This window comes from Amblyomma mixtum, chromosome 6 (assembly GCF_055824585.1).
Source record: "Amblyomma mixtum isolate Tamu chromosome 6, ASM5582458v1, whole genome shotgun sequence".
In the NCBI taxonomy this organism is placed as follows: Eukaryota; Metazoa; Arthropoda; class Arachnida; order Ixodida; family Ixodidae; genus Amblyomma; species Amblyomma mixtum.
In genome coordinates, this window is record NC_143017.1 from 106,575,352 (window position 1) to 106,596,919 (window position 21,568).

General features: G+C 44.2%; 1 protein-coding gene across 1 annotated transcript; it reads left to right on the forward strand.

The window, feature by feature from the left end:
* The first annotated feature begins 2,420 nt into the window (after positions 1-2,420).
* On the forward strand, positions 2,421-14,841 carry LOC149339937 (uncharacterized). The gene is made up of 5 exons (XM_089551024.1): positions 2,421-2,578; positions 5,836-5,967; positions 7,669-7,856; positions 13,154-13,227; positions 14,430-14,841. The coding sequence occupies exons 1-5, from the start codon at positions 2,491-2,493 to the stop codon at positions 14,641-14,643; spliced, it is 696 nt and encodes a 231-aa protein (XP_089407150.1). The 5' UTR covers positions 2,421-2,490; the 3' UTR covers positions 14,644-14,841.
* Positions 14,842-21,568: the final 6,727 nt, after the last annotated feature.

Genomic DNA, 21,568 nt, shown 5'->3' on the forward strand with positions numbered 1-21,568 from the left:
GGCGTAGGCGTGCTGGCGCCGCGGCCCGCATCTGCGCCGGCTTCCTCCGATTCGTTCCGGTTCCTCTCAGACGTGCTGAATCCCTTCTTCCTTGTCGTCTGGCCATCGACGGTCGCTTCTTGGGGGGTACCGAAGGGAAGGTAGTTCGCACCGAGCAGAGCGTGGGAAGAACTCCACAAGCAACTTCCCAGCCAGTCAGCCTTTTTTTTTTTGGTGGGGTCATCTTGGGGTCAAACGACCTTTCGAGCACCAAATCTCATTTTCCTGATGTCTCCCTATCGAAGCAACAGCATCCCTATTTCGGGTTGCACAATCAATCTCGTCTGTACTAAACTAAAAAACTAAGTTTTGCCAAGCTAAGTTTTCTGTGAGCATTAAAAAACCAGTTGAAAGAGCGTCTTCAAACCCCCCAAAACCCCTTCCTTTGCTGATTGTTCACGACCAACAAGCGAGATGGCGCCACCGGTGCGATACCTGACAGAGCAGCTTAATTTCCTTCGTCGTCGCCGCAGACGATGTGAATATCCGACTTATTCTGTTCGAATCAGGTAAGTACCCCAAGCAAACGTGGTATTAAACAATTCTGCCGACCAAATGCCATTTCTATGCGAAATTTGAGCTCGAACAATGAGCCCGTTTAGCTGAAAGAAGCATTTTACGGGGCGCGTCTATTTCCGCAACACGCGATATGTGCTTAGACCGAAGCGGCGAGCACCGCTGATCGGGCGAACCGCATCAGCTATCGTGAAAGATTCAGGTGAACGGGGGGGGGGGGGGGGGGGGGGGGGGTGGATCCTGGAAAAAAGTTGAGGAGAAGGACGCCCCCGCCCCCCCCCCCCCCCCCCCCCTCCCCTCGGTTCCAGAGTCCCTGCAGTTGTTACTCCTACCAGCAACTCGGTGTTGTTCAGCGATCCTCAAAAATGACACAATTTTTCACGTTTCTCTATCCCTATGGTTTATTATTTACGCCAAGAACAGTCTTTAGCTCATTTTTATGACGCAGGAGGACAGTACCCAGGCGGGCCGGCCGGCCGGCAGGCTCGACGCACTTCACGTTCACACAAGAAATGACAAAACAGCCATACTACCAGAAAGGCTGCCTCCTATATTCGAGAAACGACAGCATGTCTGCGCAAGAGCTGAGCTTTCCGCAACGACACCGCCTGCGGGAACTCCAGTCGACAATCTTACTCACTGGCTGCCCTGGTTGTCGCTAAGCCTATCTGGTTTTGCATCGATGACGCAGCTGAGGGCGCTTTGTAACTGGCCAGCGGTCAAGGAAAGGCCGATACTTGAACGCCGAGCTCATGAGAGCCTCGTCCAACGGTAATGACCCTATCGGGTAATGTACCTGTGGCCAGTTGTGAAAATGTCTTGGTCCCCATCCCTGAAAAACAGGTGACCTTAGCAAAATTGTACGCGCAATTAAATAGATACTTGAATCGTTTTAAATCGGGAAGGAGGACGATCGAGAACACTATTCCTCGCGCGTTATTATAAATGATTATAACAAACACTGATGATCTCACATGTGAGATGGGGTCAGCAAAATTGCCTTCATGTATTATTTTTGTGTTTTCTTCAGTCTAAGTGATTGCCGTAATGTAAAAAAAAAAAATGACGGTCGATTTGCGTTGTTAGGCCAAATGCGAACTATGTACGCTAGCAGTTCGGTTTTCCCTTCGGTTCCGGTGTTCAGCAACAGTGTTCACGGTGGTAGTTAATGGATAGCGATAATGGGTAAATGGCAATATATGCGGTATTAGTCATTCTCTCCATTCGTAGACGCCTGGCAGTCTTCCTAACACTCCTGGCGCAGTGATGCAGCGGTGAGACAGTGCAGTGCAAAAGTGCAGTGGTTCAAGGCGTTTACCGCCTACTCAAGGTGCGGTAAAAGCCCTATTTGTCAAGCAATTCACACTTAAGTGACCGAACACCAGGGCAGGGGAAGCCTTGAACACATTGTATCACTAGTGGGCACCCTGAGGCGCAAGGGAAAATCCGCACTCCTGCTTGCGAGACAGATGCTCAAACCACTGCGCCACTGCTGCAGTACCCCCCCCCCCCCCCCTCCCTCCATACATTAGGTTGAAACGGAGCTGCGTCGACAGCCAATGTGCCCAGTGACCGATTCTCTAGATAAGAATATGGGGAGGTAGGTAACACGCTAGATAGCGGAAAGAGCATGCATATGACCCGCTAAGTGCAGCAGGTACCTTTACCAGCTACGTACGCTAACACACTTTGGGATCTGGACACTCTAAAACCAGAGAAGCAGCGGGTGCTGAAAGAGACTTTTCGCAGTACACACGAACCTCGCTTGCTCAAGCGCGTAGTAAGGGCTCATAGGTCGGAGATATGGGAGGCGGCCGAAAAAAGAAAAAGAAGCTTACTCTGACTGCTATGAGGCCTTAGCCATATGCGGCGTCTGAAGAACTTCGCAGCGCAGCTGATGCATAACTCCCATTTGTGGTGATCTGTGCAACAAAGATGCGCCTCTTCTTGCTGTTCGCCGCTGTCCTTGCGCATACTGGAAAGGCCGCTGGAGTCGGAATTCTGCCAATGTTGATAGATGGGAGTGAGTATTGAGCAACTTGCCTAATTTGCTTGAGTTAGGAGCCACAAGCATGCACAGAGACAAAGAAAGTTGCGCCGGGAAAAGTTAGCAAAGCCGCTTAAAATGCGCAGGTAGAAAAGGGAAGCGAAAAAGGAAGTGCGTAGTCGCATAGTCAACAGGGTCCATGGCAGGTGTGCGGATCGACAACTTTGAATATGAAAATGATGAATTGCAGGCGAGAAAAAGAAAATGGTGACCCCTCTACGTGATAACATAGTAGGCGGTACACCGATAGCCCTGGGAACTCAATTGTGCGGTTTAACCTCCTGAAGCGACTCAGGCTATGAAGGGTGCCGTAGTGGAGGGGGTCGGGTTAATGTAGACCACCTGGCGTACTTAACATGCGCTGACATCGTACACCACATGGTTGTTTTCGCATTTCGTCTTCAGCGAGCTGAAGCGGGGTTCCAACCCGCTACCTGGGAATCGACCAAAACCAATGAGCCGCTGAGGCGGATGAGAACTCATTTTAAAAAGCCGCTCTTCGAATGTCGTTGGTCGCACACAGCAGCGCGTGTCGACGAGGCTGCTAGACGCACACTTCAAATCGGTCTCGGCCAAGGATTTTAGGACTTCTGCGCATGCATTTCTTCTGCAGCCTTACAGACGCGTTCAAACTTGTAAGAGGATCCGTGCGAACGCATTATGCGGCCTCTGCCTAGCAGTGCCGCGTTACTGTAACATAGAGCCCAGCCCGAGGAATGTGTGCGAGTCTGTAGACACCTGATGTCTGTCGAGTGACCCGGACCCACTTCGCGGTAACAGTACTACTTCCACCCAGCACATGGTAGTGGTTCTTGAAAAAAATGCCACCTAAACGTACCGTATCAATAGCGGCAGGACGTACCATCCTCTATCTCGCGACAATGGTCGAACAGTCTAAAGGCTCGACCAAGTACACTACTGGATCTGCCTCTGCGTGGCTCAGAATCACAGTTGGAGGGCATGCAGGTTGTCTGTGTTATATCAACGCGCGCATCTTCTTCTTTCATGCCTCTCTAAAGCATGTGGTTCCACCGTGGTGGCGTTGCCGGTTGATGCGCATTCTTAGTAGCCATTTTTGAAATGAAAAATCACACACTTTTGCTCGTCTTCTGGGTGTCTCTGCTTAGCTGTTTTGCGCCCCGGATTGAGTCTATTCGTTTCGAGTTCATGCGACCGGCATGCAAGCCAAGGATTGCTTAAGTGATCTAGTTATCGCTGTCATAATGCGTGACGATGAGTAAGGTTGAGATTAATTTGGCAACGAGCAGATACCTCTCTCAACAATAATACAGCTAATATGCTTGACTACCTTTTTACAATAGGTACAGAACATGAAGAAAGTGTGGTGAGGGAGGCGGGACAAAAGCTGCATAAAACTAGCTTGACTGGCCCTGCCTCTCCCTACAACACGGCAGCAAACAGAACAGTCAGGAAGCACGGTACATATACGTGAAACAAGAAAGGACGAAACAGAGCAACTAAATGGAAGAACCACGGAAAGGAAATACATGTACAAATGCGGAACTAACAACGAGCTGTTTAATCGAAAAAAAAAACAGCTAAATATATAAGCGCCACTGCACAAGCTCATGCCAGCTTCATAAACTAAACTAAAAACATTAAAATTATTACTTTAATGATGATTTGTAAACTCCTACAGGCGTCCATATCGTTCCAAAAGTCCTATCTCGTGCTTTTTCAAGGCCATGTAAGTGCTGCTTACACACGAGTCTGCTTCTTGGATGATGTGATACGCCTCTACTATTTCCCGCGCAAGTTGGTCTTTCTTGCGATACAACACACCAGTGTTGTCGAACTACGAAGTGCACTGAAAGGTTTTGCAATGTGTGACAAGTTTCGGCGAACCAGATCCTCCCAATAATTTTTCGTGTTCATCATACAGGCCTTAGTTGAGGCATCTGCCTGTTTGGCCCACGTAGAAGGGGCGACATGAGAACAGGATTCTGTACACATGCCAATCGTGCACTGCACGAATTGAAGGCCGTGAAGCCCACCACATGCTTCCATGTCGCTATCATTATCTTTCCTGCGTTTCAAGGAAGCCAAAATCTTCTTCAGTGTGTTTGGAGCGGAAAACAAACCTCGCCTATATAAGAAGGGAAGAATAACAACAGCAATAATTTTATATTGGAAGCAGTATACATAATCAAACAAACGATAAACGATGAACAATACTTTCGTGTGATTACAGGCAGACCGTACAGTATGCGTTAGTTAATAATTTCATGTGCTTTTCTTGTCATGAACGCGCAGCTCTTGTTCCATTAGCTATATTCGGCTAGTTCGCCTAGCTCCGTCTTTCCAGTACTAAACTGTAGAGTACAAACTTGGAAGCTAAAGAAAAAAGGATTTAAATTGAGCTGAATACCACGCGGTGAGTTAAGGGACGAAAAATGACAGGAGCAGTGGTAGGAGTCCAGATAAGAGCAGAGTAAGTCGGGGAGCAAACGCCAGTAAGTGATGTCCTAGCCGAAATCAAGAACAAGAAATGGGCGTGGGAAGGGCATGTAATGTGATTGGAAATAACCAGTGGTCCCTTAGGAGCGAGAATCAGAAGAGCGTGTGGGAGGTTAGGAGTTTTGCTAGGACAAGGTGGCTGAACCTGGCAAAGGGTATCGTAAATGGAAATTGATGGCAGAGGCCTTTGTCCCGCGTTGGAGGGTAGGTAGCCCGGTGACAAACACGATAACATCCATCAAAGAAATTTCTGGGGCAAAAGAGATCATTCTTTCCACCAGCTCCTTCAGTACGAACCTAAGTTTTTCAAGCTGTATGGAACAGCCCTGTGTCCAATGAGACTATGCAGGCTTTTGTACGGCAAATATCTGCTGTCGCTTCGCTGGCGTGTAATAAGGGAGTAATTACTCATTGACATCCACCCAAGCGCAGCCATACGGCTACAAAGGAAAGCTATACAGCTTTCTCAGAAACTTCGCAGTTAAAGAAAAATTTACCAGGACGAATTTTTCTTTAACTGCGATATTTCTGAGAAAGCTGTATAGCTTTACTTTGTAGCCGTATGGCTGCGCTTGGGTGGATGTCAATGAGTAATTACTCCCTTATTACAAATCTACTCCACCTAGAGGGATTCCCCTAAACATTTGGTCTTCGCTGGCGTGTCTCACTAACTAAGCGCATAGACTGGTCTGGTTTATTTGAAAGCGCCAAAAGCATTGTCAACTGCCCGTACCTCTTTTTTTTTATTTTTACAGATCCTTGCGAACTGTTCGGGAACGATTTCTGCACAGGAGCGTCATGCAAAGTATCGCCTAGGTATGGGGCTTTTACGTGCAAATGCAATTCTGAGGATGACTTCTTCAATGCTGTAACGAAGAGATGTGAGCGTAAGTATTTCCATCTTTTTTTTCTTTATTTTTCGAAAATTCGAGCTCAAACTACAGCTTAATATTCTGAGAGCTTAGATTCTCTTAAAAAATAATTTAAAGGCATGGTCTAGAACTTCTTTCATATTTGGATGAACATAGACACAAGTGACGCCTTCAGACTTATTCTTTCGTTTACGTTCACGGTACGGTTAAAGTGAACAAAATTCAGCCCACTCCCTCCAAAGAAAGAGAAAGGATTCTAGGAGAAAGAGACCTAAATAACGCGAAACAAAAGATATTTATAAGATCGTACCACAGGTTATTTCTACCAGGTAAAATTTCTATAGCTTTAACTCGATTGACGATCGCACATGCATATCACGAGTGATGTGGGCTCTGTACCATATGGAGAGGCTGTTTGCTGCGGGCTCTGTAGCCGGTGCTCACAAGCAGGACCCTCCTCCCATGATTGCCGCTTTCTGGGGCTCTATAATCGCTCAAACCTGCAATGAACTCAAATACCTGATCATCCCCATTAATGATCGAAGTAGTGTGGAATGCTACCAGTCTGCTTTCCCCTGTGTGGAGGCTCCTTCCTGGAAGCATGAGAAACAGAGAGAGGGAGAGGAGACAAGAAAAGGCAGGGAGATTATTTTTCAGAAGGCACTCACAGCACAAGGCACAGAGGGAAAGGAATGGGGCATATAAAATGGAAAGGGGAAAAGAGCTAAGTGTAGAGAGGAAGTTAAACACATTGCGTACTGCAGGTTCATAGCCTGAAGTATGCATGGCACCGTTAAGAAACGCGACTGTTTCTAAACTCCTTGTGCTGTTCCTATATTTCTCACGGCTTAATAAGTGCAACTTTTTGAGCTGGCGAGAAAAATGACGACAGACAAAAAACACGCGTTCATTCATAATTAACATTGTTTTCCAAGGTGATGGCTTTTCCCATAACTTACAAGCTCTGCCTTGTGCCAGCTGTGGCGGTTACCTGTACTGCCCCTGGTACAGGTAACGCTCTTTTTGTTGCGTTATAAACGTGTCGAGTTAGCATCATCTATCTCACCCCCTGTTTTGTGTTATGTCCGTGGGTTCCGTGGAAATATGTTTAAACAGAGTATATGAACAAACAAGACAATAAAAAAAGCACTAATCATTTCATTTGAACCTTGTCTGGGAGAAAGATATAAATGTTTTAAGATAGTATTGGCGACAAAGAGGTGTATATTCGAAAAGATAGTAGCTATATGCGAGTGCGTCAGTCATGGCGCTCTCAATGCGGAGCGCGTGTGATGTTTCGTTAACAGAAGAGACAAGCATAATCAACAATACAGAAGTATTAATAAATTTTCGATTTCATAGAACGCATGAAGTTCTTGGTTACGTAATGAATAAGGTTTGAAAAACTTTCTTTAGGAAAGCAATTTGTCACGGCAGCAGAATATTCTCCGAAAAGTCTTTCATCTTTCCATGCTAAATATCTAATCTGGTGATGAGCGGTCTTTGCGAAGACAATTTCAGCATTTTTCACCTTTCAGATGCTGTTGCATCTGAAAGGCATTCAAATGGTCTTGAAAATTATGTTCTTAGATGGTCTCATCACCGGTTCTAAGCTACAGGCGCACGTAGATTGATTTCAGTATATCACATATTGTGCGCAAACCACACCGCAGTGATTCTAACCGATTCTTATTATAATTTTCTCATTTTTCACAGATAAAACAAACTACAACACTACAGAATGCGCCTTGGGTCAGTGTAAAGAACCAAGCCAGAATATTTCGAAGTCTGTCTGCGAAAACAAGGATGGTTCAACAATTTCTTGCAAAGGTAAGTTTCCAAACAAATACTGTTGTGGTAGCCATGAACGTGCTCCTAAAAAAGGAACAGTGCTTCTGTACTCAGTTCGATGCCAAGGGCCTATGATTAACGAGGGACAAAAAGACCACCGAGCAGCTTCCGTCTGCTGCCAACATATGGCTAAATATGGCGTGATCAGTTATCTTCCTGCGTGGTGGGAAATGAAGTGGCGGAACGAGCTCAGTAATTTGCTTTTGTTTTTCGAAACTTAAGTTAACTGCCTGTTGGTCATATCATATTATGATACTCATTCATTAGTCGGGCACTTCAAGCATAAAGATAATACCTTCCAGCCACACAGTTTAAAGTACTACGGACAAATATGATACGCAGAAAAAATAAGGAAAACTTCTAAGGAAATGCATTTTCCTTCTAAAAGGCACTTAGAAGTAACTAGAGCGGCACTAATACTGTGTTCTCTTTCCCCACGCGCTTCAACTTAAGAAGCATACGAATTACGAACAAATGTTGTCGCTAAATTGCGCCGTTTAGGACGTTATACAGTATTTCAATGGGAAGACCAAGAAATTAAATTTGACACAACGAAACTTTAGAAAAATGTTCTTTTTATTGCTTACTAACCGAGGACCCAATAGAAAATGCGCCCTGTGAGTTACTCTCTTTAGCTAGCTTAGTTAGTCATCCCATTCTGTAAAATTTGATGGAGAAGATAGAGCTGTATCTACAATAACTAGTCGGGCTGAACCAATTCCATGCTATCGACGAATCTCGGTCGGTCTATCGACGTTTCTCGGTCTCAACTAAACCTAAGTAGTCTATACTGCTTTTTTAGTAAATTTGCTTCATGATCGCAGCAGCATGAAAGAGAGGCTGAAATGCAGAGGAAGACAGACTCAAGGCCTGTCCTTTTATTTGGCAGTTTTAAAAGACGCAGTCTGTGGTCCGCATGCGGCCCGCGAAACCTTGTGGGGCCCGCTGGCTCTAACCCTGCGGCCAATCAGGGCCAGTGACAAGAGCACTTTTGGAAAAGTGGGCTAGCGGAACGAGGGTTATTTGCCACGTTCTTCTTTAGGTGCTAACACTGACCACAAGGTGGCACTAACAAACAAAACCAGCGACAGCACCAGACGTGTCAAGTTTACCAAATTTCATGCAGCCAACGATAAACGTTAGTGAAGACTATCAAAAGAATGCCGCTTATAGCGCAAAAATTAGCTCATTCATTCTTATTGCAGGTGCGCTTGGTTATCTTCTAGATTGCAGAAATGCGAAATTGGCAGGGTATCTTGATCAATGGTGAGCCATGACTTCGTTGTTCATGGCCGTTAATCGGTAGCAGCTGACCTTTCAGCCATCGCGGCTATTTTTCACGGACGTTAGATTTGTTTCTTTCACTCGTTTAGAAAATCTTCGTTCCACGTCACCGGCAAGCTCAGAGTGGGTTAAAATTTTCACGAAAAAAAATTTCCCAAATTTAAAGTTTCATATTCTTCCCGTTTTATGAAAGCGCTCCATCTTTAAATTTCTTTGACTTTAGAAAAACGAAGCCTTAAAGTTGTTGGCTCTCGGCTCATAAGGTACAAGTGAAGTCAGAGTTCCATGGTTTGGCTTGAACATTTCAATGCAACCGGTTCTGCAATGTGTGTCTTTCAAATCGCAATTAAATATTGTTCTGAACTCAACTGTATTTCAGTCGTCATGTTTCATTTGGAGTAACAACAGTAAATTCTCTACTAGCTGCTGATTCAGCAGTGCATGTTGTTGGCCAAGTAGGTCGTACATCGTTGAGCAACAGACTGCACACTATAAACTTAGACCAAGACACTTAAAAAAAATTAGGAGGACGCTTAAGCTTAGCATTGAGAGTATACGCGATGAGGCCTTTTGCTTCTTTTTTCTTCATTAATTACTGTAACATCAATACACATCCCCATCACACTTTACTGTCATACACACCACAACGTCATTCGCTTGGAGCCCCTCTAACACGCTTGAACCAACGACCCTTTGTGGCATGTGGCTGTCTGTTTTGCCATGATGCCATGTTTTTTTTTGTTTTTTTAGGGGGGGGGGGGACATCCTTCAACGGACTTTCAAAAAGTACATGGAAATTACGCCCTATACATAACATTTTTGCTTGCTGTGGAAGATTCTAAGGTTCCATGTGAACTTTTAGCGCCCATGAGACTGTTTCACTTGCATAAGAACCGCATGGTAGAACACCACGCAGAGCCGCCACGTTCTTGGAAGTGTCTGTTCAGACAGCAGTGTGCTATGTGTGTCTCTCATGCATGTGTGTCTCTCCCAGAATTTTGATGTGCGGGCAAAGTGAGAGCAGGGAGCTGCTGTGACAGTGAATGACTGGTTGCGGGATGCGACCTGGTTAAGTCGGGCTTGAAACCTGTCAGGTATGGTGTACTTCCATGCAATAAAAGGACAAAACACCTTTTGTGGCTTATGCGTTGCGTGACCGCCTGACACGCAGAGGGCCTAGGTCCGAACCCCAATGCCGCCCAATTTCTTTCTTTAATTGAACCTTGTGGGAATATTTCCGGCACGTTTCTGAGGCCTTCCTGTCAATCCTAGGTCACGACGCCGGCTTTTCGAGCGAATGAGCAGTATATGCTACTGCGTAAGTAAGTATCGAACTCAGGCTTGGAGCGCGGCACTAAGACAGCACCGGAAGTTCAGGATTCTGCGGTGTTTGGTAGGCTGCGCAGCACAAAAGTCCACGACGGTGGGCTTCGCCCCACCTATCCGAACAGATGGGAGGGATCCATGCATGACGAACAGTAGATGGCATGGTTCGCGACGCTCGCGGGGCTACTTTCGGGCTCGAAACTGACATGACTTGAACAGGAAGAGCATTCCACGCCGTGGTGGTCCGTCCTTGTGTTGGACTCGCTCTCTGGAAGGGTCCAGCTATGGCCTACACCGTGAATGGCCGGGGGGTACTGCTTGGCGGGCTGTATACTTCTTGTGTGCCTGTTCAAGTTCTTTTTACTCCCATGTTAGTATTGTGCAGTCCCTTAACGATCTACGATGACTCGGCTAACAACATGCACTCTTCAACTATGTTTGCTCTGCAATGGGCCCTTTCTTTATTGTTTCTCCAACAAAATGCCATGTTTCCACAGCGAAAAACAAAATTTTACGACTTTTCATGTTTGCACTCGCAGCCTCTTTCTTAGCAACGGACTCCTTGAACTCCTAAATACTCACCGAGAACTGCGCAAATGAAGTGGCACTGCTGTGGTGCTCAAGGATTGAAAAACGAGACGAACGTGCGAGTGCGGAGAATGGTCGGTCATGAACAGCACACAAAAGTGTGTTCAGAAATAGACAGTTCCTGTAGTCATCACTTACGTGCATCATAGACGTGGGCAGGCTGCCATTTTCTGAAAGGTCACTACAGCCTACTATAGATCAATCTTATGCTCTTGCAATACAACTGGGACATTATCTTCGACTGCAGTTTAGTTTGCGTTTTAAAAGTTTTTTTTTTAAGATGTTCAAGCTTCGAATTGAGGCAAAATCAGCGATGCAAAATGCTGCATAATACGCCGAAGTTCACTCCATTGATGGTCTTTAGGCGAGTACGCATTGCCCCAAGCAACCTCACTTTTTTGCTGCAATATAGGCTTTGTACTTTAATAAAACGGAGAGTTGAGCTAGTTGGTACATGTTTCTTGGAAAAAACAGCGCTAAACGAAAGGACAACGAAAAAGAGTACAACAAGACCGGCGCTGTACTTTAAACACAAGGCAGAGAAAAAGAAAGAAGGCGTTCTTAAGGAGACCAGCCTTGATCATATATATAAAACTGACCATAATATCATGGTATTCATGACCAGCTATAAAATTGATTATCCTTGTGGTACGAAATCACACGTGGGCATCAATGATATCGGCAAAGTACACTGCACAGAAACTCATGTCACTTCATGCGTGTTTTTGTTTACTTGTAGATCCAAACTTTGCACCTTCTCATATTCATAGTGGCATTTTTCGGCTTAACTGTGCCGTAAATTTTTCTGTTCCTTAGATAACAACGTGTCTCTAGTTTCAGCTGCTGAAACAAAGCTTTGCCTTGAACCTAACTCCGCCGCTTCTACACTCTAAACACAGTAACCTATAAAGTAACTTTTGGACGTGAGTAACTTTTGTCACAAAGGTTACAATTGATGTTTTTTTGGTGTTCTCATTACGTTTTCTTTATTTTTGTGCAGCCCAAAGGTTACAACGGCCAGAAGTCAACCGTTTCAAAGGTTACGATGAAAAAATTGCCAAGTAACCTTTGCGCAGTAACTTTTGGTCAGCACGGTAACCTATATGCGTCGTCAAGCCAGGAGATATGCACATATAGAGGACGTATGCTGCTTTAGGTGCGGGAATGTGCTTTTCGGATGCAATGGGGCTGCGGTTTCGACCGCAAGGGAGATGCTTTAATATGCCGGAGACATCAACGTAAGCTATCGAATGAGCCCGATACTGCTGTTTTGGGTCGCAGCCACATTGACTCGCGTGTTATCAGATATCTGTCTTCACATTTACCAAAGGAGGCTGCGAATGCAATGCAAATGCAGTATTTTGCGGCTGAATATATATCAGAACACATCTTGAATGTTCGATTCCTATCGATGAGCTTTGCAAAGAAACCCGACGTGCTACTTCTCTAAGCATGGTCTGTACCGATTTTATTGCGCGAATAAACGTTAAAAAACAAATATTTAAAATTACATGTAATTTCTCGATCACTCTCATTGAACCTATTTCTCATCTTTCTCGAACCGATACGCGATAACAACGGTCGCAATTAATAGTAAAAAGCAGACATATGGAAGGGCAGCACCTGGGAAGGCGACAGCGGACGTAACCGCATTTGCAGGCCGCCGAATGCGCGATTCGACTTCTCTTCATGTGGCTCTCTACATACGCCTCCAATGTATCATTTCAGGTGGCAAATATATATCACAAATCAAAACGTAATGCGCCCACGGTACGAACGGCGGCGCCTGTAAGAAACGAGTAATTGGCAAAGAACTACTCAAAACATGGCATGACGGCCGCTCCAGTATGCGTGAGACGCGCATGCGCAGACGGCCAGCGCTTCACCCAATGAAAAGCGGCGCTTCTGTTTCAAAACGCTTGGCATCGTTGCATGCCGGCAGGCACGTCAGCAAGTCAGGACGGCGGGAAGGCTCGGACGTTGCAGCGTTGTGGAGGCTGCTTTGTTCTTGGAACCGAGAGTTGGAACCGTTCGTGAACCACGCCGTCTTTTGATGGCGTTTCTGCAGTGGTTTGTTTGGGGTAATGTCGCTAAGCAGCAGGGACCTGTGGGGTACGCTGCGCGGCAGATGCAACGAACCTCAATGTGACAGCTCCGCGCCCAGCGCTATTCGTTGCGACTACTGCAATCACGTTCCAGGGGTTCATGGAAGAATAACGGACTTGGGTGAGTGTCCTTTTTTTTTATGATATGCACAGTAATGACCTGCGAAGTCATTTATTTCATGCTTTTTGCCAAAGCAGCTTCATTTCTAAGCCTCGTTGAGTGCACTTCGAAGCGAAATCAGGTTCAGTAGTTTGACTGCCTCATTCACCTATTGCGCGGGGTTTCGTGCCAATAAGTTTGATTATCCGGAGTATTGGTTTTAGACTATTGTTGCCGTATGTCATTTGGAGTCAGCGATAATACGGGGCAATCCAGCGCTAATCCTTTATCGTTTGCATGCGTGCGCGCTCGTTTTTTTTTTTTTTTGCATGCGTACAAGAGAGCATGCTTAAAACGCACGGCGGTACTTTTTTAATTAAGGATGCGATTTGGGCAAGTTGGTATTGTAAGCAATCTTATGACGCAATTCCACATCGGCGCTGGACTCCCGCCGATGCGGCGGCAGTCGTCTCCTCGACTCAAGTGGCGATCACGTGAATCTGGCTCGGTGCGCCGGTCGGTCCCAGTGCCTGCCTATCTCTTTCCTCTCTTCCCGGCGCCGTCTGGATGCCGTTTGGGTTTGTGATGGTTGTTTTTCGCGAGTGCGGCGCGTCGACAAATCAGCGTTGGCGGCGGGAAGTGTAGCGCAGGGTGTGTGGTGCACGGGCGATCTAAGCGGACGTGTGTAAGACAGTGCGAGCCCTATTGAAGTGCGCTGGCAAGAAATAAGTTGTAACTGCAATATATCCGTTGTTTATTCTCACAATTTGCGTGTGCGTCGCGTGTCCTTACTCGCTCCCCCTCCCGTTTTGGTTATCTCTAAAAGTATTGATTCATAGTGAAAACAGCGCGGGTAAACGAGACGAGCAAAGAAAGACACAACACATCGTCTCGTTTTCTCGCGCGGTTTTCACTAAGACGCGGTACTTTTGATTGAATCTGAATTCTGGAACTTTGCACGTCGTTTCATTGATTATCAATTGATTGGTGCGCCATACGATTTTGGCAATACAACTGGGGCCATTCAAAAAATTGGATCTGGTTTGACCAATGACCATCCCGAGTAGAAATGTGGAAGCAACAGCGCAGCAATCGCAACAGCGGCGCTGCGATGCGGTAGGCACTGCGATGTTCTTTGTATACCATGTTTCACTCTGGTGAGAATATCAACCATGCTTTAAGTATGAATGTTTGCTCACTGGCTCTAATTTAACATTCCACAGATCCCAGTGCCTGAAGAGTTGCAAGTGGCTGCACCTCATGTATATACCTGTGCTGAGTGTTTACGCTGGAAGTAGTAAAGAAGTGATCTCCATCAGCAACGGCAACCTAGAGCGTGCCCCCATCTTCTGCCTGGTGACGTATTACATAAAAAAAACCTCAACTATCCACCGGCATTTTCCGCCATACTCATCCTGCTGCAGAAGATTGCCCTGACAGACACTTCAGTGCCACGTGGACTACTGACAAACCGACTTAAGAGCTTGTTCATGCTCTTGAAAAAGAATAATTTGTTCTAATTTTCTGGAAAGATATGTGTTCAAGTATATTTATATATACTTTCAAGTATATATAAATAATAATATGTTCAAGTATATTTTCAAGTATATTTTCTACAGCTAAATTGAGCAAGTTTTTTTTTTAACTGCAGTACACAAGTTGATCTACTTATGCGAGTGTTGTCAGGCTATAGCACTGTTAATGTCACAAGTTATTGGTCACGTCATTGTGCATCTTTGTTAATGAAGTGACTGGAGGAGTCACAAAGGGCTTTTGTTTATATAATCTAGGCAAGTTGTGCTGAATTTGCCGATGTTATGTACCTCTGAAAGCTGTTAGGTACATGTATATCTCTGGTTGCTGTTTAGCCAAGATGTTTAGATCGATTGGTTGTTGCTTACGTTTGTATGCGGCCGCAAGTTTTAAAAAAAACTCGTGTTATCTGCACTGCTTGGATCACTTTTCTTGATCTCTAATTGTATAGTCATTTTAATCTTGTGATAATTAGAAGTGTGATTGTCTGATTAGAAGTGTGATAATTAAGATATGTGAACAAAATATTGCCTTCACTGATATTTTTGCCGTTTATATTTTGTGTCTGTTGTATCCCTTACACAATGACAAGTTGACTTGGCACTTGGTCTTGAATAATAGAGATTTTGTTCTTTTTGGTAGTGCCATTACAGTGCCTATTTTTTTATTTACATTGCAATAAGAGTGATACGCTGTAGCCAAACTCTACTCTAAGCGAGACTTCATCTGAGCATGCTTAATTGAGTTGCTTGTTCAACGTGGTTCTGTTTGTCATGCCAACAGTAATACTGTAATATGGGCCCATATTTCAGTGCCTTGCATGCCCTTTTATTGTGATATATTTTTTTTTGCAAAAAGATTGCAAAATTGGTTTCTTGAACATACCTGCATCTGTTACATTCCTTAGTTTTTCTTTAATGTAGACAATATTTGGGAAGTTTTGTTGTTTTGTGTTTTCTGCAGTCTTGAAGATGTTGGAGTCAATGAAACATTTGTCTATCATATGCCGGTGTTTGTCATTTTTCTCCTTTTCTAAACCATTCTCTTCTTTGGCCAATTTTTGTTCCATTCAAATTGAACGGAAGTGTGTTTAAATGGAAGTGTGTTTAATTGAGTATGTTTAAATCGGCTTTAACTAACTTGATGGTAACATAGTACATATAATTCTTGCGCCCTGCCGTTTATTCTTTTCAGCTTATGTGGTAGTTCAAACAAACCTGGTCTTCCCCCCCCCCCCTCCCCACCCCCCCTTCCCAAATTCTGCTGTTTAAGGGCATGGCAGAATGTGTGCACCAGTGTTTTCCTGCCATTTTCAACAACTTCCTCGTGTTTTTTTTTGTTGTTGTTTGCGCGGTATGCTTACTTTTATTCTTTGCTCATAATTTCGTGTTAAATGACTGTTAATTTGTTTGATTGTATTTGCTGTAACCTACTGATTTGCGCGAGCCATATTTTTGTTCACATTTTGTGTTACTTGTGACTGCTGTTCTTTTGCCATTTTGTCTATTGTACCCCACTCCCTTCTTTAATGCCCTCGGGCCATGAGGGTACTGAAATAAATAAATAAATAAATAAATAAATTCAGCAGAGCTCTGTATTTCATCACCTTCAGCAAGTTGCAACGACATTTTTGCCATTTTTAGGCCAGCCATTGTGGCGCACAAAGGTTACACATTTTGGAGCACGTAACCTATGGCTAGCTCAATGAAGTATACCTTTGTAAAGGTTACAGCGCTAAAAAAGTTGCGTAACCTATGCGTAAAACGAAGTAACCTTTATCATTTGTAACTTTCGCAAAGGTTAAAAGTGGAAAGGTTACATTGTGTAACCTTTAAATTATAGGTATACTTCAATGTGAAAATGTGCACCTTTACAAAGGTTACCTAAAGGTTACCGTGTTTAGAGTGTACGCCAAATGGAAGGAACCGCGGCGATCCCCTGCCTATGCAATCTCAGCACCGTTTGTAAAAATATTCCGCATTAAAGGGGCTCTAGCACATCAACTCCCTCAGTCACTACACTGTGTTGTCATAAAGACTTCAGCCAAATATTACACTTCTACACGCAGCAGAGGACCCACAATCGCGAAAGTCTGCGAGCCCTTCCAGGCGACTTTTTATGCTTGCACCCTCCTCCGTCGCTCGCACCTGCGTATACAAGTTGACAGATGGCTGTTGGTTACGTCCTTTAAGAGGTCAGTGACAAGAGGAGAGGGAAAAGCGCGAAGGCACTGAAATTCAAGTTTTGACTACAGATAACTCAGCTTCTAAAAAGCACACCAAAAAAAATTCTTGCGGGGCAATATTCGTGGAGCGGCGGGATCTAACAACGCAGGCACACCGAATCTTTATTAGAGCCACCTTCAGTGGCCTTTTAACGGAAAAACAGAACTTCTAGACAGGTCACGGAAAAAAATTCGACAGGTATTCTATGTTTGTTAAAAAAGCCAAAAAAAAATTCATGCCACCAACTCTTCACCCAGATGATGATTACAGTTCTGTATTTCTAGAAACAACTCACATGCACAAATTTTGTATGCATAATACGTGTGCTAGTACGTTTAATGTCACCTGGAGTTGCTAAGTTCCAGGCTTGAAGCCCGGCTATGCGATTTATTAAGGAGTCCGCGTTATGCCCACAAGAGTTGTGGTGTTGGCTGGTTCGTTGCCCTGCATAGCTTCAAGAATGTTGCGGCAACGCACGTGCAGAAATACACAAACTCCGCTTTGTTCGCCAGTTTTTGTGCGACTTCTCCATTGACCCTGTTAAAGCTGTGCAAGCTTTTCTCAGATTACCAAGCTCGGAGCCAAATCTTATTTCATTTTTCTGAAACAGAAACTTTCAACCTCATAGCCTCAAAACATTTATTCACTTTACTTTCGTTGTGGAGAATTAAAGCTCAGACGTGTGAAGTGTATGATATTAATTGCGAATCTCCTGGTATTCGACAATTGTTTATAAAGGCTGTGGTATTAAAGGATGTTCAAACACGGTGAAATATACTGCAGTAACTCAACTTTCGGAGAAAAATGATTTTATTGAACTAGCAGTCAAGCCCATATTCAAAGAAAAGGCCATTTGTTGTTCTGGTCCTCCGGTTAACAGGTTGTTGCCGCCTGCCATGGTGGGCAGGTTGTGATGAAGGCACAAAGTCAAGTGACATAGATAGCAGGTGGGCAATATGCTTTTCCGCACGCCATCGACAACACCAGACTTTGTGCAGAACGGAAGCTACGACTGATAAGAATACATGAGACGACTGTTATAAATTTTGTGCTATTTATCGAGTGTCCTTCACCCATGCCATGCAAACACACACACAACACAAATAATACACCGAAAATACCACTTTAATCGCGTAGCAAAACTAAGATACACGATGCAAAACAATGGCCACATAGTGCTAGCACACCTAATTCATATTTGGTCTAAGCGAATCGACCGTCATTGTTATGATACCATGTGTGACGTTATTTCTTATTTCAGTATGGTGGCGTTAAAGATTCGCTGTCACCTTCCTTTAATGTTTTGCGAAGTAGTCTTACGCGTGATAAGTTGCATTTAAGGCGCCATATCCTTAATTCCATGTGTGCAAGATATTTGTCGTTTATTAGGCAGCTTGCTTGTCCGTCAGGATACGCATAGCGTAGCAAAGAAAATGAAAAAGTTGTGAAGTTAGTCCTTCGATGCTCGAAATCAATGCGCGTATTCTCTTCGAGCGAATTTCAGGGCAACAGGAATGCGGGGTAACAATGAAGGTTAACAATGTTGCAGGAAATTTTTTCGCTTTTCTTCCTTTACTGCGCCCACAGTAGTCGTTGGTTTCGACTGGCGCCCTCCAGTGTTCCCCACTTAAGGGCGATAGGCACTCGAAACCAACTCAGAGCTACAGGCCCGGTAAAAAGAAAGTGCGTTAAAAAAATGAATGAAATGGTGTTTGAGTGGGAACTGAGTTTGATTATTTTCCAGATCACGTTTCAGATGTTCCAAATGCGCGTGACTGCAAATACGAGGAGAGAAAGCAATGCCGCGCCGACCAAGTCTGCGAATTTGGAGAACAAGGCGTCGCCTGCAAATGTGCCGAACATGAGCAGGAAGTGGACGGAGCTTGCACAGGCAAAATTCTTCCCTTATTGCCCAGCGCTGGAATGTATGAGACAAGCGTGTATTATAATCGTAATTGCTAAAGGGAATCAGAAGGGGCTGAAGTACATTAAAGAAACAATAAAAGGGTAAGATCACGTTTCGCAGGTAAGGAGTCTAAATACCTACATGTAATGATGAGCAGGTGACAAGTGGTGCATCATTCCTCATATATATATATATATATATATATATATATATATATATATATATATATATATATATATATATATATCCCACCGGCGGCATGTGGTTGTTTTTTCTCCTGCTTTTCTAATCAATTAGCTTTAAGCGATAACATATTCAGTAATATTATAAATTGATCAACACCACAAAATAAATTAATTAATTAAAAGTCCCCTGTGCCCCTTGGTGTCTGTGGCTGTTGGCTTCTCTCATATTTATAACGAGCCCCTCATTCCCCTTTCCTTGTCTGCTTAATTGCTTAACGAGGGCTTCGGTTCTGGCAGCCTTGACGCCATAGGAAACATAAGAGGGTTCTCACACAGCTTCCACCCTCGCCGTTCGATGAGGTTCTACGTCACATCAGGGGTACCTCAGGACGTGCTACGTCCGCCGCTTAAGAACGTGGATGGCGCTGGTGAACACTCTCAAGGTTAGGCTATTTTTAAACATAAATACCCCCGAAAGCAGAAGATTTGACAGCCGTCGCCGTAGCTCAGCGATAGAGCACCGGACGCGTAATTCGGAGGTCGTGGGTTCGGATCCCACCGGCGGCATGTGGTTGTTTTTTCTCCTGTTTTTCTAATCAATTAGCTTTAAGCGATAACATATTCAGTAATATTCTAAATTGATCAACAACACAAAATAAATAAATAAATTAAAAAAAATCTCCTGTGCCCCTTGGTGTCTGTGGCTGTTGGCTTCTCTCATATATATATATATATATATATATATATATATATATATATATATATATATATATATATATATATATATATATATATATACTACGATGAAAAAACTTGCTCGACTGCTGATAACATAAGGAAAGAGTTGAAGTACACTTCTTAGAGAAACATTTATTTACCGACGGTTTCGGACGGTGGACCGTTCTTCATCAGGGTAAGGTTGTTGATGAAGAACGGTCCACCGTCCGAAACCGTCGGTAAATAAATGTTTCTCTAAGAAGTGTACTTCAACTCTTTCCTTATATATATATATATATATATATATATATATATATATATATATATATATATATATATATATATATATATATATATATATATATATATATTTATATATATATATATATATATTGTAACGGCCTTTATTGACAGTTCTGAAGGCCGGTTATAGCGGGCAAGGCCACGGCCGGTCCCAGAACAGTTCACGCTCTCGTCTCGCGCTTCGCGTCGGCTCTGCTGCTTCAGCTGCCGATCGTCGTCTTCTTGTCTTGCGCCTCGCGTCGGTTCTGCTGCTCGGACTGCTGATCATCTTCCTCTTTACAATATACACAAGCTGCTGCAAAGTCAGCTGTTAGGTTTTGTCACGTGGGCTGAAGACGGCAGCTGTCACAAAAAAAAATCGAACTTCTCTGGACATAGCTGCGCACCTTGGAATTCAGTTTTCGGCGGCAGTGACCGCTAATATAAAAAAAGATGAAATATCCTATTTCTGCCAGAGTGCTTACATTATGCGTCTTTTTCATGCCCCCCCCCCCCCCCCCCCCTTTTGGTCGACTTCTGTAGTCAGCTTTACAATGTACACTTCGTTCGTATTTTTTCGAAAACATCACGACAGCACAAAATGCTCGTAATTTTCGCTGCAGAACTGGCGTCACCTGCGCCCAACCTGTCCTCTCACCGTGGCTCATGATGGTCCAAACGGCCTGCACATTTGTCGCCAATACTTCGTGTGTATATGAGACGCTTGAGATTTACACAATGTATTGCTGCCGCAGGGGTCTGTGCGGAAAACGATTGCCACGAGGGTTTCAAAGACTGCATAGTCCACTACGGTGAACAGCAGTGTTCTTGCCCGTGGAAAAGCCGGAAGCCGATCGGGAGATCTGACAGCTGCGTGCTGAGTGAGTAAAGCAATGGCAAAGAGTTCCGATTTTGAAGCTTCTTTTCAAATAAAACTGAAAACAATGCCTAAATTTCTGAAATGGACGCCTCATTTATTTGCCTGATTCATAACCTTGGGTGAGACTTTGGGGAGAAAGAATTAGATTTAAGGAGATACATACTTCTCTTCAGCAACTGGACACTCAGCATTGTGATCAAAAAATTTATTTTAGTGCCATCAAGCAAGCTAATTGTCTAAAACGACTGCAGGTCTGAAGGGGATAGCTTACTCCACCCTCTGGTATCGGTACCAGGAGATTGACGGTAAAGTAATCTTTTTTCTAAAGGCACGCTTCCTGCGAACTTTTGCTACATACCCTACATAGTTCTCCCGGAATGAATATTGATAAAAAAAAATGGCGTAGGAGGACGACGATAATGCTGGCTCGGTTAGTCTGCAATCGCTTTTATTAATTAATAGCTGAAGCCAGTCACTCACCTTTCCCTCGAAAAATGGATGGTTAAGAAATGTTACGATGTCTCCGCTGGTGCCCACTTCCCGTGTGTTTATTGTATGAATATTCTGTTACCGGGAAAACTCAGACGCTTTGAGCATGGGCTGCTTTTAGCTCCTATTGTGGATCGGGAAACTG